Source organism: Homalodisca vitripennis, chromosome 8 (assembly GCF_021130785.1).
Source record: "Homalodisca vitripennis isolate AUS2020 chromosome 8, UT_GWSS_2.1, whole genome shotgun sequence".
In the NCBI taxonomy this organism is placed as follows: domain Eukaryota; kingdom Metazoa; phylum Arthropoda; class Insecta; order Hemiptera; family Cicadellidae; genus Homalodisca; species Homalodisca vitripennis.
The window spans coordinates 33,808,538-33,826,325 of record NC_060214.1 but is presented as its reverse complement, the minus strand read 5'-3'; the positions used below and the strand labels follow the sequence as shown (position 1 = coordinate 33,826,325).

Sequence of the window (17,788 nt, the reverse complement as noted above, 5' to 3'; positions counted from 1 at the left end):
AAAAAATTGTAAGGTATATATTGCACAATATTTTTTGAAATTTTAAAATTTGATTATTATTAATGTACTCTGACACTTGTAATTTACCTACTCAACAATACTTAAGTTGTAGATTGTAGAGATGTTATTGTAATAGAGGATCACTCACTTTCAACAAACATCTTCAGATTTTATTCTGTTCGTTATTCTAGTAAAATTAAATAACCTATTCTTTCATTTTATAACATACACTCTTACTTTAAAGAACACTTACTTTAGCATTCTTTAATCTCCAATACTTTAATTACTATTCAATAGAGTAAAACCTAATCGTACTTTGAAAATTGGTTTGGTCATTTAAATGAAAACTTTAATTTTTAATCTACAATTGAACTCTAAACTCCTGTCTGATGATTGATTCGTTATGAACTACTCAATATATTGCATTTTATACATAGTTGCCTTCACAATAATTGTCACTCATGCGAAATATATTGTACCCAGCCTCTTAATCCTACAAATCCTTTAAAGAGCTCTTCTAATATATTTATCCTCTCTCCCACAGGACACCCAGGACCGCCTGCAACAGGAAGAGGATGCCAGGAACCAACTGTTCCAGCAGAAGAAGAAGCTGGAACAGGAAGTCGCTGGACTCAAGAAGGACATCGAGGACCTCGAACTTGCCGTCCAGAAGTCCGACCAGGACAAGGCCACCAAGGACCACCAGATCCGCAACTTGAACGACGAGATCGCCCACCAGGATGAGCTCATCAACAAGTTGAACAAGGAGAAGAAGCTGTCCGGCGAGACCACTCAGAAGACCGCTGAGGAACTCCAGGTGAGTGAACCGTTCTTTAGATGAACTAGTTCTTTCAAGAACAGTAGGTCGTAAGTCTGTTTAGCTTGTTAAATAATCGTCTTACATTTAAACAAATAAAATGTTTACAATAAGAAATTAGACTTTTAAATAAAAGTATGAACTTTCCAATTTAAAACAAAATCATTTTTACTCACAGTATAGAGTTTAGCATATTCGTTAAAATAATCTGTGAGTACACATTCGCAAAATACTTGACTTTTTATTTTTTCCCAATTTTATATCTCTTCTCCCATTTTATTAACAGTAATGAAACTACATTATATCTTAAAAACCTGCAAGTATTCTTTTTGATATTCAACGGAAATACCACCATACCATCTAATAAAAAATAGTTGGTCCCTTGCTAAATTGTTTTAAGAAAATCCCTCTTATATTAGTAACATACAATATCTAAACCACATTAACGACCGAATACTCACCTTAACGTATGCACAGGCTGCTGAGGACAAGATCAACCACCTCAACAAGGTCAAGACGAAACTGGAACAGACCCTGGACGAACTCGAGGACTCCCTGGAACGCGAGAAGAAGCTGCGGTAAGTAAAATTCAATTTTGCTTCAAATCCAAAAAAAAACTTTACGTCTTCTTGTGTCAGCAATATTAGTTTAACGATTCTGCATGAACACCAACTATGAACTGGCCTTTTACAGTGGAGACGTTGAGAAGACCAAGAGGAAGGTTGAGGGCGATCTGAAGTTGACTCAGGAAGCCGTCGCCGACCTCGAACGCAACAAGAAGGAACTGGAACAGACCATTCAGCGCAAGGACAAGGAAATCGCCTCTCTGACCGCCAAGCTCGAGGATGAACAGTCCCTGGTTGGCAAGCTCCAGAAACAGATCAAGGAACTCCAGGCCCGCATTGAGGAACTCGAAGAGGAAGTTGAGGCTGAGCGACAGGCTAGAGCTAAGGTGAGAAGGAACAAGTCTTTTTCGATATTTCAATAAATACACCTTTCACAGTACTTATATCAAATGAGATACTACAAGTACATTCTAATATATACAGTTGGCAGGCTTAAAATTATGAAACACTCAGTAGCTCATTAAATCATCCATTCCAACTACATCTGTACATGTATGCATAATACGCGTATGCATAGATAGTAACTAACAGGAATCGACGGAATGGCCTCATGCATGTTGAGTATATGTATATACTTGACTTGTCCACAATAACACTTACTGTGCTGTAATATTGCAGTTATTCGTGGTAATTCAGGGAAGGCTGCACGCAGATCAATTTTGAGCATCTCGTAATTTAGTGCCAAATTTGAAATTCGAGATTAAAAAGATCTCCAAGAGAAAATTCTTCAATAGAGTACCATAAAATAGGATGATGTACACGACATTTTGATTTTTAATCCTGGAAGGCTTACTAAATTAATTATTTCTTGATGAACTTAAAATGATGATCCATTTTGTATCAGATGCCGCTAATTCGTATTAATATTTTTCTATCGATAGGCCGAGAAACAACGCGCTGACCTGGCTCGTGAACTGGAAGAGTTGGGAGAACGTCTTGAGGAAGCCGGTGGTGCCACCTCCGCCCAGATCGAGCTCAACAAGAAGCGAGAAGCTGAGATGAGCAAGCTCCGCCGAGACCTCGAGGAAGCCAACATCCAGCACGAGTCCACCCTGGCCAACCTCCGCAAGAAGCACAATGACGCCGTTGCTGAGATGGGAGAACAGATCGACCAACTCAACAAGCTGAAGGCTAAGTGAGTAGCAATCCTTCTTTGAGCCTTAAGGCAATCAAAAAAATTAAACAACAGATCTTGCTTTTTTCAAACAAACGTTTGAACTTTGCTCATCAATTAATTGTATTCTCTTGTAAGACTTGGCATATATCAAGTCTATAAATAAGTAATCTAAACCTTTTCGCATGGAACAGATTATTTGAGTTCATTTCCAAGATTCTAAAGTTAAAAGTATCCTATGTTTCTCATCATTGATCAAAACTTATATTGAAACCTTCTTTCTAGTGATAATATTGTTGCACAATGACCTGTCAAATATTTACAATACGAAGTTTTTTGCTTTATTTCATGGATTATAAATAGTTTTAGATTGTACCATCCATAAAGATGATTTTTGAAAAATATATTCCTCGGCTTTTAAACTGGAAAATAAATTTTGAAATTTTGACGTGTAATATCAAGAATCAAAAACATCCCATAAGCTGTTACCTAAACAAGCTATGCGACGCTTGTGTGTCGTAACCGGTTGAGTGTTTTTTGAACCGGTATATTCTGGTGGAGGGTGGATATAACTGGTTATGCTGGTGTAGGGCTGAGCACGACCGCAACTCCGTGCACAACGAGCTCAACAACACCCGTGCCGCCGTCGACCAGCTCACCAGGGAGAAGGTACCCATACCCCCATACCCTATACCCATACCCTTCAGCATGACGTCATAGCATGACATCTTCGTCTCTGTCTCTCCTTCTCTTTCAGTATCGCACCAGTAGATGATGCAGAACATTTCAAGATCCCCTGAGCAACCTTCATTTCTGGAGATCCACCAGTTTCCAAAGTTCTTAAAGTCAAAGAGAGTATTATTCTCTTTAATTACACATTTTCGCGCAGCATACACGAACCTAAACATGTACTTGTAATATTCTCCACAAAATTGAATACAATCAATTTTGTAATGCACTTGACAGACACATCCATAAATTCTCAACATGGGATGAAATACTCGTATCTCAATTTTAAAGGGTTTCAGACTATCCATGTACCTAACTTTGTAAGGATAAAGGGAACAAGTGTTTGGGTGTTTTGTTTGACCCCTTTGCTATAACACTGTTGTGTGCACAGAGTTGAAAAGGATAAGCAGCAGTACGCTTTGGAACTCAACGACCTGAGGGCGGGAGTTGACCATCTGACCAATGAGAAGGTACAAGAGAACTACACAAAACAGCTGTGCTGCGACAATAACACACACTAAACACACACTCACACTGCTTCAGCTGATACATAGAATAGTAATTCTGTGTGTATAGAAAAGTTTAGGTTAGCCACGCTTTGCCATCTAAATATACGCCGCTTTTGTGCAGCTTATGTGGAACAGTATCTTCAGATAACATTCGTAAAATGTGTTGTACTCATCTACATATAATATATCTATCACTAACTTCTAAAAAACCCATCAAACAAAACCTACATCTGCAAGATTCAACAGGAGCTATCGACTGGGATTGGGCTTCCAAAAGATGCTTCGTTGGTTATTAACATTTCCTCACCACTAAAACGTTTTTCAATCCCTTGTCCGTCGTCCGAGTGTTTTTGTGTTTTAGTAATTAGTTTAAAACCTTTATGTTAAAAACTTACGCTTTGTAACTACTAAGTTAATTTTCAAAATACGTAGCTGCTTCACTGTCATTAGACTGTTGAACATCGTAACTAAATGAGTCCATGTTATTAGCTTAAAAGAACTTTAAGTGTAATGTCCAAGAAGTTTTGTTTCTCTGATTAATCATAACACTTTAACAAATATTTTTCAATTTATAGTAATTTTACAATTAAATTTAGATTATGTTTACATGTTTCATCTTTTCTTTGCCAAATTCTATACTTCTCAATTAATCAAACAAGCTCAACAACTTATTATATTTTTACCATTCAAAAACATTTAATTTCTTGTGTTCTTTCCATTAAAACCAACTTGTGATCATACCAACATCACTAAAACATTATCTTAACTAATGTGAGCATCACTTGACCGACAATCTTCCCACTCAGGCCGCCACTGAGAAGGTCGCCAAGCAGCTGCAACAGCAACTGAACGACGTCCAGGGCAAGCTTGATGAAACCAACCGCACCCTCAACGACTTCGACGCCGCCAAGAAGAAGTTGAGCATCGAGAACTCCGACCTGCTCCGCCAACTGGAGGAGGCCGAGTCTCAGGTGTCTCAGCTCAGCAAGATCAAGATCTCTCTGACCACCCAGCTCGAGGACACCAAGAGGTTGGCCGACGAGGAGTCCAGGGTGAGTTTATAACCAAAATTATTCCCATAAACTCTTGGGGACATTGAATTTGTTCAATGCTATAACAGTGTAAAAACTTCATTCCTAATTCAAATAACCTCTGCAGGAGCGTGCAACTCTCCTTGGAAAGTTCCGCAACCTGGAACACGACTTGGACAACCTGCGCGAACAGGTTGAGGAGGAAGCCGAGGGCAAGGGTGACTTGCAGAGGCAGTTGAGCAAGGCCAACGCTGAAGCTCAACTGTGGCGATCAAAGTACGAGAGCGAAGGAGTCGCTCGGGCTGAGGAGCTGGAGGAGGCTAAGTAAGTACTTAATATTTCTTACTAAAGCCCTTTTTTACAAAGACGTTCTTCGACGTCCAAATCACACAATATTCCACTGCTCACAAGTATTGAATTTGCCAAAAAGGGTGATACAGCATGTGCTTTAACAAGTTACATTTTTCAGGCGCAAACTCCAGGCTCGTCTGGCCGAGGCTGAGGAGACCATCGAGTCACTGAACCAGAAGGTGATCGCTCTGGAGAAGACCAAGCAGCGTCTGTCGACCGAGGTGGAAGACCTTCAACTCGAGGTGGACCGCGCTACTGCTGTTGCCAATGCCGCTGAGAAGAAGGCCAAGGCCATCGACAAGATCATCGGCGAATGGAAGCTCAAGGTTGATGATCTCGCTGCCGAGCTTGACGCTAGCCAGAAGGAGTGCAGGAACTACTCTACTGAGCTGTTCAGGCTGAAGGGTGCTTATGAGGAGGCCCAGGAACAACTGGAGGCTGTGCGCCGTGAGAACAAGAACTTGGCTGGTGAGTGTTTAAACTCTTTAACGAATTGAAGATGAAATATTGGTTTCTCAATTCTATTTCATTCCCATAGGTAAATACAACTTAATCTTAGCATTGATATTTGTGGAGAATTGTTAGTTTTCATATTGAATACCAGAATATTACTCAATATGTGGAGAATACAGTTAACGAACTTAATTACAGATGAGGTCAAGGACCTGCTGGACCAGATCGGAGAGGGAGGCCGAAACATCCACGAGATCGAGAAGGCCCGCAAGCGATTGGAAGTGGAGAAGGACGAACTGCAGGCCGCTCTGGAAGAGGCCGAAGCCGCTCTGGAACAGGAGGAGAACAAGGTTCTGCGATCACAGCTGGAGCTGTCCCAGGTCAGACAGGAAATCGACAGGAGGATCCAGGAGAAGGAAGAGGAATTCGAGAACACAAGGTGAGAAACCAATTCTGCTTTTATACTTTCACAACTTTTTTTCATTGAAATGACTAGTATTCTCGTAACTAATTAAGAGTACAGCGTTGGTCAATAATTTATTTAAATGATTTGTGTTACGTGATTACAGGAAGAACCACCAGCGTGCTCTGGACTCAATGCAAGCCAGCTTGGAAGCCGAGGCCAAGGGTAAGGCTGAGGCTCTGCGCATGAAGAAGAAGTTGGAAGCCGACATCAATGAGCTCGAAATCGCTCTGGACCATGCCAATAAGGTATGAATAGTTTGCAAAATAAACTATTACATGTACAATTACTTTCACAAAATACATTCTAATCTTTTTCTTATCGAGGATACATCTTCAAATTTTCAACTCTATTGATTTTCAGGCCAACGCCGAAGCTCAGAAGAACATTAAGCGGTACCAGGCCCAACTTAAGGACGTGCAGACCGCCCTGGAGGAAGAACAGCGCGCTCGTGATGATGCCCGAGAACAGCTGGGTATCAGCGAGAGGCGAGCAAACGCTCTGCAGAACGAACTGGAAGAGTCGAGGACACTACTGGAGCAGGCCGACCGTGGCCGACGACAGGCCGAACAGGTAACGATTGTTCCAAAATATAACTGCTAATAGGCTTAAACGCGCTTTCAACTTGTACATTACTTTTCGTAAGGATTTTCATTTTTTAATTTGAAATTCCTATTCCCTTCAGGAATTGAGCGACGCCCAGGAACAGCTGAACGAGCTGAGCGCACAGGCTACCAGCGCGTCAGCAGCCAAGAGGAAGCTGGAGAGCGAACTCCAGACACTCCACGCCGACCTGGACGAGCTGCTCAACGAGGCCAAGAACTCCGAAGAGAAGGCGAAGAAGGCGATGGTGGACGCTGCCCGACTTGCCGACGAGCTCCGCGCCGAACAGGACCATGCCCAGACACAAGAGAAGCTGCGCAAGGCGCTTGAGACACAGATCAAGGAACTCCAGGTAAATGAACAATAGTCTTTTAATTAATAACTAATAGAACTATAGTTTCTTTTTCAGAGGTTTTACAAGATTCTTCAACCAATTCTTCAACCACGGATAGGTTCTTGTTCTCCTGTGGGTTGTTGAATAATTTTGTTGAAGATATTGCAACAAAATTGGCATTATATCTAAACTGTTGGTAAATTGATAAAACAACTTTGATTATATTACATCCTTTACCTATTTTAAGTAATAAAAGACAACATCAATGTCCACGATTACAAATAAACACTTACGGTATGTTCAGCACCTTTGATTTGGAACATTAATTAATACTGCGACGAAAGTAAACAGTATCTTCTCGTACATTTTCAATTGGGGAGTAACACTTAATATGTACTTGGGCTTCAGGTGAGACTGGACGAAGCCGAGAACAACGCACTGAAGGGTGGAAAGAAGGCCATCGCCAAGCTGGAACAGCGTGTGCGAGAGCTGGAGAACGAACTGGACGGTGAACAGAGACGGCATGCGGACGCCCAGAAGAACCTGAGGAAGTCCGAGCGCCGCATCAAGGAGCTTAGCTTCCAGGTATTTAGCTTCTCTTGGCAAAACTGTTTCCAGTTAATCTCAATGACAAATTCACAATGCACATCTTGAAAAATCCACGCTTTGACCATCCAGCAGATGACTTACACCATCATATTTACAGGCCGATGAAGACCGCAAGAACCAGGAGCGCATGCAGGATCTGGTAGACAAACTGCAGCAGAAGATCAAGACCTACAAGAGACAGATTGAGGAGGCAGAAGAGATCGCCGCACTCAACCTCGCCAAGTTCCGCAAGGCACAACAAGAACTGGAAGAAGCGGAAGAGAGAGCAGACCTCGCAGAGCAGGCTATTGCCAAGTTCAGATCGAAAGGACGAGCGGGATCAGCGGCGCGTGGTTCCAGCCCGTTGGTGAGTGTTAGAGTTAAATGTCCGTAACTCATACGCGTAAGAAAATACGAGTAAATTCTCTCTTAGTTATCAATTAGTTTCATTTTGACAATGGTTCATATCGACTACGTTATATTTCTTGATATAGTGTTATCGTATATATTATGATTGTAGCGTGAATTATTAAAACTTGAATATCTTTGCGTGTTATATGTTACAATATTATTAATAGAAATTTTAAAATCTTTTTAATATAAAATGTCAAAAATTTGGCAAAAAATATACTGTTAAAAGTTTAGTTGAACAATCTTTCGTAAATTCCTCTCTCAGATTTAATATATAAATGTTTAAAAAAACTTTGATATAACTTTTACTGGTTAGTACAAAAATATTGATAAATTACAAAATAGTTCATTGGCGAATTAAATAAATTTAACATAAATCTCATAACTTTGTAATTGCTTTTTTAAATGTTCCTGTAAATTTTTTAAACGTTGAGCTAAATAACTGTAAAAATGGTGTACAAATAAACCGGTACTTTTAGTTCGTAGTTTAGATAAAGAAAAAAATGGAATTCTGTAACAATTGTTGTGGTTGACAGGCTCAGAAGCGCAGCAAACTCCCCGTCGAGTAAACTTGACTTTCCATAGTAAGTCTTAGCAAGCAGAACAAGGCATGAAATAGTGAAAACATAGGTCTGATGCTTGCACCCTGAATGAACTAGTTCTTAGTCTGGGTGCCTATTAGTTCTTTGGCTTCCCCAGGGATCTTAGCGGGTAGAACCCACACTCCTGTAACAGGGAGTGAACCTGGATACGGGAGCGAAGTCAAATAGTTCCCATAGATTCCCGTTTATTGTGACCATAAAGCGCACTTGTTATAATGTGGCTTGGTTTTATCCTCTTTGGAAAGAACCCATCATTGTTCTGTGGTTCCAAGGATTTTGTTTTTGTGTCTTTGAAACTCGACAGTGTTGATTTCTCAACTGTTTGTTCGTGCCCTGTTCCTTTTCTTTTGCAGCAGAACGGCACCGTTTGTTTGTATTGTCACTGTGTCCCCTTAACCTGTTGTAGCCATGAGTTACGTTTGGGTTGTATGTGTTTTGTTATTTCCCAGCAAACTACACAATACATGTGGAATCATTTCAATACATACTTCATCCACACATCTCCCCTGCAAGTTAAACCCTACTAATTGTAACATTGTATACCCACAGTCCTATAACCCCAAGATGATCACTTTTTACCATCCTTAAAGTATACTAATCTCAACAGACCAAACCATAAACACAGTACATAACCTGTACACAGATTTATAAACACAGTATGTAACCTGTACACAAATGACAATTTAATCACAATTCACCAATTTGTTTACATTATTGTACCTTTTGTTATCGCTTATGTGTGAAATAGACCATAAATGAGATAAAATTAGCGTACTTTATACGATTAGCTGTGTGTATTGTATTACATTTTTCAATTTAATTTTGAAAGTATGATTTACCACTCGATTTAATGTTAAATTCTTAGTCTAAATAAAAACCTTTTAACTTTAACGTTTTTAACGGTACGATCTTACCATTCTTAACCTATTGGTAACAGTTAGTTCTACTCGTTATGTAATTTTTGAAGTTAGTGCCAGAAGACCTTTATAACTTTTACCTGCAAATTAAATAAATAACTTAATGAAATAAACTAAAAATAGCGTCAACACTTTTAACAAAATGCATTAAAGAAAAGATAATTGTAATGGCACAACATATATTTTTTGAGTTTTATTGAGAGTACATCGTGAGTCTCTTGATCCCATGTATATTTATCTATGGCCACTACAAGGATCATAGATTGGTCCATTTTTATTACATTTTCCATGTTATAAGAACTCTCTCCTGGCTATCTATTGAACGTTTACAAAAATGTAATACCTAATAAAATTACAGTAACAGCAAATTGATTTAAAATGTAATTCATCGACATAGTTAATTAATTAAAATTAAAATGTGAACATTCGACAATAAAAATTTATTTTTCAATATGTTTTTAACTAGTTTTGCCATCGAACGTTACAGTCTATTAAATTGTTGTATAGTTCTAATTTTATGAAATTTAGATTTTTATTACCTAACACAACTTCATCCACGTTTATCATTTACATGATCATTTACTTTATAATTTAAAATGGTTCATGCAGTATGCTCTCTTGGGAGCTAACTCAACTCTTTTAGCTGAGAATTTTCAGGGTTTTCTCCTCTTCCACTTTGTTTTCCTCTTCCACTCCTCCCTCTTGTCTTCTCCCCTATATGCCACAGTATCTGCAGTGTAACAGTACCAGTGTAACACAGTTTCTACTGTTACAGACACACAGACCACCCCCCATCAGGCCGACATTCGATGGCGCTTCTTTCCCACCCAGGTTCGATCTACACCCTGATGGGGACTTCTGAGCGCTTCTTTGTTGATTTGTTACTCAATGGATATGTATTTATTTTGAAGAATGACTAAGTTATTTATGTAAAATAATTCCAAAGCTAGCCTCGGCTAGCTGCTACAGTTCACGATAAACCGTACACGCAAACACTATTATTATTATTATATATATACATTGGCTTCTTTAATGTTATTTAATAAAGAAGTTTAAATCGTGATATTGTACCCATGTGTTGTTCTTTAACCTTCAACCAAAGTGATTAGTTGTTAATTAAGAAATGATCATAACTGTGACACTACATCAGGACTATATAGTCCTATGGGTTAAGATTATATATGCATCATGTACGCACAATCAAGGACGTACCCAGCGAGGGGCTTCAATGGGTCTCGACCCCCCTCAATTTTCAAATTTTCCAATTACATTTTTAGTAAACTATTATTATTTAAATAATTCAGTATTACTGACATGTACTGCTGAAAAAGCGTTCTCAACAAAGAAACGTGTCAAGCACTTTTAAGGTCAAAATGGAGCCTTATTCTCTGTGCACTACGAGAAAATACCAGGTGTCTGGAACCCCACCCCCCAATTTTTTTTCCTGGCTACGTTCTTGCACACAATCTATTTATAAAAGTGATTATTTTCATCCATAGCAGATTAATATTATCAGTACTACGAATACATCGACTTCATTATCACTCAGCATAGTTTTAAAAATATAAGAAATTAACTTTTAAAATAACCAGAGAGAAAGTGGTATCTTAAACATATAAAAATGATACTTTATGCCAAAATATGTATAGTTGTAATATTAGCTTCTAGCTTCTTATAGATTCTAGGAAAATACGCTTCGACACGTTATCCTAGTTTGAAAAGCTAGATGACTGACTGATCTGATACACTCAGTGACTCAGTCAAATATATGACAGTGACTGACTCAAATATAGCCTAATGTCTAGGCAATTCCCAACAAGCTAGAATCTTTTCATTTGGAATACAGGTTGGTCTCATGATAGATTGTCTGGGGAAAATCTAAGACCGACAACTTTTATTAGTTTAAGAACACTTTGTGGGACAGAAAGGGGTTTGAGTAATGCGTATATTGCGGCGACGTATTGAAGGCGCATGAATGCTGAACGCACTATGGAATATGTAGATAACATACAGGCACACCAAAGTTCTTATGTATAAAAACTTCAAGAACGGGCACTCTTCACTTTTCCTTTTTCCCAACGTAAAAAGTAATACCTACACGGGGGGGGGGGGGAGACAAAAAATGAGAACCATCGAGAATATTAGAATTATTTTAACCACCGACCCACTGTACCAAATTAAGAATCAAATTACTGAAACCCAATCAATTGAAATTGACTTAAAAAGTATACATTTTTATATTACCAGGGCCTTAAATGATTTTAAAATGTGATAGAGTATTACAAAAACTGAGACACAGCGATATGTTTCGAGAGCTGAAATCTGCTCTTTTTCCAAAACTAAGCTCCTGAAATATACGGTTGAACGTGCTTGAAAGATAGCAAATCAATAAACCAAATGTCGTACAAGCCAAAGTAGAACTTAGGATAAAACTGTGCAAGTGCTTTAATACGTATATTTGAAGCCCCACTAGGCAATTAAAAATAATAAACTAAACAGTGATGGACTTTAAACACATTTAAATCAAATGACTTCAATTTTTGAATGAGTCAAAACATTTTCTTTTTATAGAGTCAAATTACTAAAAATGGTCTAACTTGTCACTAATTGGGAAGAAATTTAATATTTTCAAGTACTGTCTTGGGAAATGTCAATACAGAGTAATTCTTCTGAACCAAAATATACATTTTATAGATTTTGTAGTGTACAAAGTTCGTTATCACAACGGCTAGAATATATTAACCGAGACCGAAATCCAAAAAAGTTAGCAGAATTATAAAAAAATGACCTGGAAAGAAGGTAAGGATGCTGCTACCTCTAACTTTTGCCATACTCAAGTAAACAAATTGGATCCAATATCATGTGATCTGTACTGAAGTGGTATGCATCAGGTGTGTTGAACTAGAAACCTCCCAACCGACGCTTCGCCATCTTGAAAAAAATAAAGTGTTTCAAATATACTTTTGTCATTTTAAACACTCCATTCTAATTATAATGTTTTACAATGATAGCTATTTCAAGTGAGTCTCAAATCGGTAAATGATAAAAGATTATTGCAACATCGATTCTCGAAACTATCGATAGTCGTAACAATCATTTATGAAACTCGACTAAACAGTACGTCAATATATTTATTCGTATAGGCATCACGGTAGCTATTGACAATAACGTTGCCAAGTTGAATCGTGATGACATCAACATCTCTCTGGAACAATGGTCTCTAAAATCTTGAGTATAAACGTTTGCAAGAGACTTTGGGTTTAGATAGTCCAAATGTACTTTTCCAGTTAAACAGTTTAATGCCTCCTCAGTTCATTGGCTAAGGACGTTTTTAGTCATTCATATTAACAATTGCCATTTTGATTGTACATTGTGCAAATTACAGTACAAATTTAAAAAGTTTATTGATAAATTGATAGATAATAATAATGAATGTGATGAAATAATAAATTTATAGACTTAAAGGAACGTGTAAATGGATGTACTGGAGGTTTCAAGTTGTAATACAACTGTAAGTTAATTGTATTGTCTGTTGGAAACGATCTTAAAATTTAATTATAAACTTTTTCACATAGCTTTTCCAAGATCAATGGTTTAATACGGACATATTTAAAAGATATCGCAATGTAAAAATCGATGAAGTTTACGTTTCTTTTATTATGATATAACGATGACAGTGTCTGTAATTCTGTTACTCTATGTACTACATGGTTGAGAATTTGAATGTGATTGTTGAGTTGCTTTGCAAATACTCGCTCTGAGGACGATCTCACCAAAGTCTACTACAGTACTATATTAGATTATAGTACAGTACGCCACACCACGTATCGTACTGAACTATACTATACTGCATACAGTAAACTGTGGTCATACCCAGGGGTAGGTAAAATTAATGTCCACAAAAATAGTCAAATACAACTACTTTAAAACATATACTAGATGCATGCGATTCGTAATAAAGTGTTGGAAATAAACTAAACGTAATATTTTAACAATTATAATTAACATGGGTAACATAATGCATATTGAATACAAAATGCAATAACGTATGAAGAGTATACAAATTTTGGATTCATTACTTTGGGTCAAACAGATCTACGTTGGAAACCAAAATGACAATGTACAAAGTTGTTGTAGAGCCTACCCTTAAATATGAAGCTGAATGTTTTGTCAAATTACAATGAAAGATAAGAAAAAAGTGGACAAACTCCAAATGGACTATATGATAAGAAACAAAATATGCTCTATAAAGAACTAAATATCCAAAAAGAGTCCTAAATATAATCCAATTAACTTAAGAAGAGAGAGTGAGAGGGGGAGTGTGAGGGGAGGGAGAGTGAGGGGGTGAGAGAGAGAGAGAGAGAGGAGAGAGAGAGAGAGAGAGAGAAGGTACGTGTGCGAATAACCTAAAAAACTATTTTTCATGTTTTTTCATATATATTAAGCCTCTCGTTAATCTGAACTGAATTTCGAACTCATCCAGAGTCAAACAATATCTGTTTCTGAACTACACATCTGTATATTATGACTACAAATACTAATAACAAGGTTTTCCAGGCCAAGCCGTTTCAAAAATGTGCTAATACAATTCAAATCTTGTACATTTTGGCCTCACTGTACATTTTTACCATAAAAAATTTGTCTTAACAGTTTTAGTTTTATATTTGTTAACTGAAGATGATTCTTCACAATGAGGCCGAAATACTTGAAAATTTGAATTTAGACTAGCAATTTCTGGAAGCGGTTTTATCCAAAAAAAACTTTGATTATAGTAATGACACCAGCCGCTTAAATTTAGAACTAAGCGGACCGCGAATGCTTATTTTCGAAACTACAGGTCCATAATATAGGCCTATAAACGTTTATTCATTCATAGACCAACCTAACCATTGTAATGTACGCAATTTGATATACAGGTTATTTTTATGTCAAAACCTAGGTTTTGTCCGTAAAACTTCGTTATTTCCCTCGGTCAAGCTACCTTGACAGATATTAGTATACCCTCTAGGGGTAGTCCAAGGGGTTTTTGAGGCATATGATCAGAAATCATTCCTCTGAATTTCTATACTAATTCTACATCTGCATAGCCTTTGGCGAAAATACCACTCCATCATCATCATACAATCATTATTTTAGTTAGCCTCGCATGTTCTTTTTGGTGCACCGTTAGGGGTGAATTGAGTAGCTTTGGGCTGTGTGTTTCATAGATACTGTCAGGTAGACCACTGTTTGACTCAAAAGTAACACCATCAGCTGTTGTTTTTGATCAGTATGGATACTGAATGCCCCGTGTGGCACATCAAATCAAATCAATCAAATCAAAATATTCTTTATTTCATGTTCATCAGAACAGAAATGGTGTCAGTTTTACAATGATGTTGTACATAACTTGTTAAAACTTATTGAGATGTTTTTTTGGACAGTCTATCCATGTTGAAGGAACTCATTTATGGTGTAGAAAGGCCGTTCGGCCAGCCAGCTGTGGAGTCCTATCTTCAATTTAATCCCATTTCTTGATCTTAGGTTTCTGGGCAGTCGATTGAGGAATTTAATTCCCGTATACGTTGGTTTTTTCTCATATTGAGCTAGGCGGTGTGCTGGAAGACTGTAGAGTTGTGCGTTGCGGGTGTTGTGCGTGTGTATATCAGAGCCCCTTGTCATGTTTTGTCCATCAGCATGCATGACTGTTTCTTGTATGTATAGGTTGATGATAGTTAGGATTCCAAGTGACTTGAAAGCACCTCTGCAAGTGTCCAGTCTCTGTAGTCCAGCCAGGATTCTGATGGCCCTCTTTTGTATTAGCAAAATTCTTTGGATGTTTGTTGCAGAGGCCTGCTCCCCAAACAGCAAGGCCATACCTTAGATGGGTCTCAAAGAGTGCAAAATATGCTGTTCTTGCTGTAGTTAGGTCACTTATGGCTTTGATTTGTTTGATTGCATAAACACTGGAGTTCAGTTTTCTACAAAGGTTGTCTATGTGTGTGGTCCAGTTTTAACATGCTGTCAAGGGTTAGGCCCAGGAATTTTACTTTGTTTTCCATAGTGACACCTGGAATCTGTGGTACCTCTTGATTAAGATATCCAAATCCCATTTGGCTGGTTTTGGTGGGGTTGACAACCAAATCATTGTTATGACAGTACTGGTAGGCTGAATTTAGGGATATGTATGAGTTGATAGCTAGGTTCTCAGGTGTTTTATCACTTAACAGCAGGGTGGTTGTCATCTGCATACATTATGGTACTGCAGTAGTCCTGTAGATGTTGGGGCATATCATTGGTGAATAAGATGAAGAGCAACCGGTCCCAAAACGGAGCCCTGTTGGTACTCCTCGGGTTACCGGCAGCATGCTGGATTGGATATTTGTCGTAATATTTTTGGTTGTGTGTTGTAGTTCTACCAGTTGATGTCGTCCAGTCAGGTAGCTTTTAAACCATTCTTTAGCTGTACCACATATGCCTAGGGCTTCAAGCTTCCTGATGATGAGACCGTGGCTCAGGCAATCGAAAGCCTTAGAGAAGTCCAGGAAGAGAGCAGTTGAGAGTTTTTCTTTCTTCAAGGTCATCTATCACAGTTTTCTATTAGTTTTATCATTGCAGTTGTTTTGTTGACTTGCCCTTTGTAAAGCCGTGCTGTGTGCTTTGTAAGTAGGTTGTTTTCATTGCAGTATGTCATTAGCCTTTTAAGAGCTAATTTTTCTCACAGAGCTTATGAGAAGGTTAAAATGAGGGAAATTGGTCGGTAGCTGCTGCTGTCTGTTGCTGGGCATCCTTTTTTGTACTTTGGATAGACCTTTGAGATTTTCATGCCTGTTGGGAATTGACCTTGGGCAAATGATTTGTTAAATATCATTTCCAGTGGGGCATAGAGTTCATTTACACAGTGCTTTAAGAGCTTAGATGATATTTCATCGGTCCCAGAGGAATTCTTTGATTTTAGGTTTCTTACAGCGTCTTTTTATTTCTGCTTCGTTTGTGGGGGCCATAGAGGTCAGTGTGTGATTTGTAGATCTTGGTATACGGCCCATTGTCACTACCCTGTTTTTGATCATTTTCCAGAGTTTGGTCAGCAATAGGTGAAAAATTCGTTCAGATGGGCTGCAATTTGCTCTGCATCATCGACCATTTTGCCATCTATCCGCAGTTTTATTTCAGACTTTTGCGTTTTTTCTGACTCTCACATTATTAATAAGTTTCCATATGGCCTTTGATTTATTGTCTGCATTGTTGATGTAATTTTCGGATGCTTGTTTCCGTAGAGATCTGAGCCTTAGGTCATAGGATTTCTTGATTTCGGCTGCTTTCTTTTTGTGATTGTCATCACCTGTCACATTGTATTGCTGCAGTCTCTCCAGGTAGGTGTTTTTTAGCTGCAGTGCTTCTTTATCCGAAAACAGTTTTGGTTTAGGTCTAGGTTTGGGTCTTTTCCTTATCTTGGGGCATGCTGTGTTGAGTGCCAGTGACAGTTTTTGCGTTGAAGATTTTGTATGCTTCTTCTGCTGATAAAGGCAGCATGACAGGTTCCCAGTCCTCTTGCTGAAGAAGGGCTTTAAGTTCATTTAGGTTTCTGTGATTTAAGCACCTTTGTAGGATCTGTGGCCTTTGGGGTTGTTTTGTGGATAGAATTTTGCAAGTTTGGGCAGTGTGGTCTGAGAGTCCAGTGCTTATTACATCTGTGATGATGTCTGCTGGGTCAAGATTGGTGCATAAGCAGTCAATCGAGGTTTCCGAGTGAGGGTTATTCTGGTAGGGGGCAAGTCTATCCTTGTCATGTCATGAAGAGCGAGTATTTCATTCAGCCTTGCTGTTATTCCTGTCAGGTTTCATATTATCAATATTTATATCTCCCCATTACAATAAGTGGGCGAGCTCTCGGCTTTGGGTATCTTCCAGTGATTGTGACAATATGTTCAGTGCATCATCAATGTTACCCTGCTGGAGATCTATATATTCCCATTACTTGAATAGTGAAGTTTTTTATTTTAATCTTGACAAGTGCCAGTTCACACGTGAGTTCTTCACAGAGCTGGTGTATCTCGATTGATTCAGTATGTGCCTCCAAGCCCTCTACGACATAAATAGCTACACCGCCTTGTTTGTGGACTTCTCTGCTATAGTGGGCTCTTAAAGTGTAGTACGGAATTGAATTGAAAATTTTCTTCAATTTGATCTTGTTTTAGGCCATGTTCTGAAAAGATTAGTATCTCAGGTTTTGTTTCTTCTATTATATTGAAGGAGTCTGT

The 17,788-nt window shown here is 38.3% G+C and overlaps 1 protein-coding gene across 39 annotated transcripts in view; it reads left to right on the top strand.

Annotated features, from left to right (window-relative positions):
• LOC124367531 (myosin heavy chain, muscle) overlaps nucleotides 1-10,618 on the top strand; it is a 51,511-nt gene extending 40,893 nt beyond the window's left edge. For 23 of the 39 annotated variants that reach the window (XM_046824423.1, XM_046824437.1, XM_046824427.1 and 20 more), the window contains exons 24-38: nucleotides 545-817; nucleotides 1,295-1,395; nucleotides 1,511-1,769; nucleotides 2,325-2,578; nucleotides 3,148-3,226; nucleotides 4,602-4,847; nucleotides 4,954-5,150; nucleotides 5,296-5,645; nucleotides 5,829-6,069; nucleotides 6,200-6,341; nucleotides 6,457-6,666; nucleotides 6,779-7,048; nucleotides 7,439-7,615; nucleotides 7,737-7,985; nucleotides 10,324-10,618. In XM_046824423.1, coding sequence (XP_046680379.1) covers nucleotides 545-817; nucleotides 1,295-1,395; nucleotides 1,511-1,769; nucleotides 2,325-2,578; nucleotides 3,148-3,226; nucleotides 4,602-4,847; nucleotides 4,954-5,150; nucleotides 5,296-5,645; nucleotides 5,829-6,069; nucleotides 6,200-6,341; nucleotides 6,457-6,666; nucleotides 6,779-7,048; nucleotides 7,439-7,615; nucleotides 7,737-7,985; nucleotides 10,324-10,410 — 3,135 coding nt within the window. In that variant the 3' untranslated portion in view covers nucleotides 10,411-10,618. Of the gene's footprint in view, nucleotides 1-544; nucleotides 818-1,294; nucleotides 1,396-1,510; nucleotides 1,770-2,324; nucleotides 2,579-3,147; nucleotides 3,227-3,677; nucleotides 3,757-4,601; nucleotides 4,848-4,953; nucleotides 5,151-5,295; nucleotides 5,646-5,828; nucleotides 6,070-6,199; nucleotides 6,342-6,456; nucleotides 6,667-6,778; nucleotides 7,049-7,438; nucleotides 7,616-7,736; nucleotides 7,986-8,565; nucleotides 8,614-10,323 lie in introns of all 39 variants that reach the window. The other 16 variants (XM_046824457.1, XM_046824456.1, XM_046824418.1 and 13 more) reach the window with 2 other exon arrangements.
• Nucleotides 10,619-17,788: the final 7,170 nt, after the last annotated feature.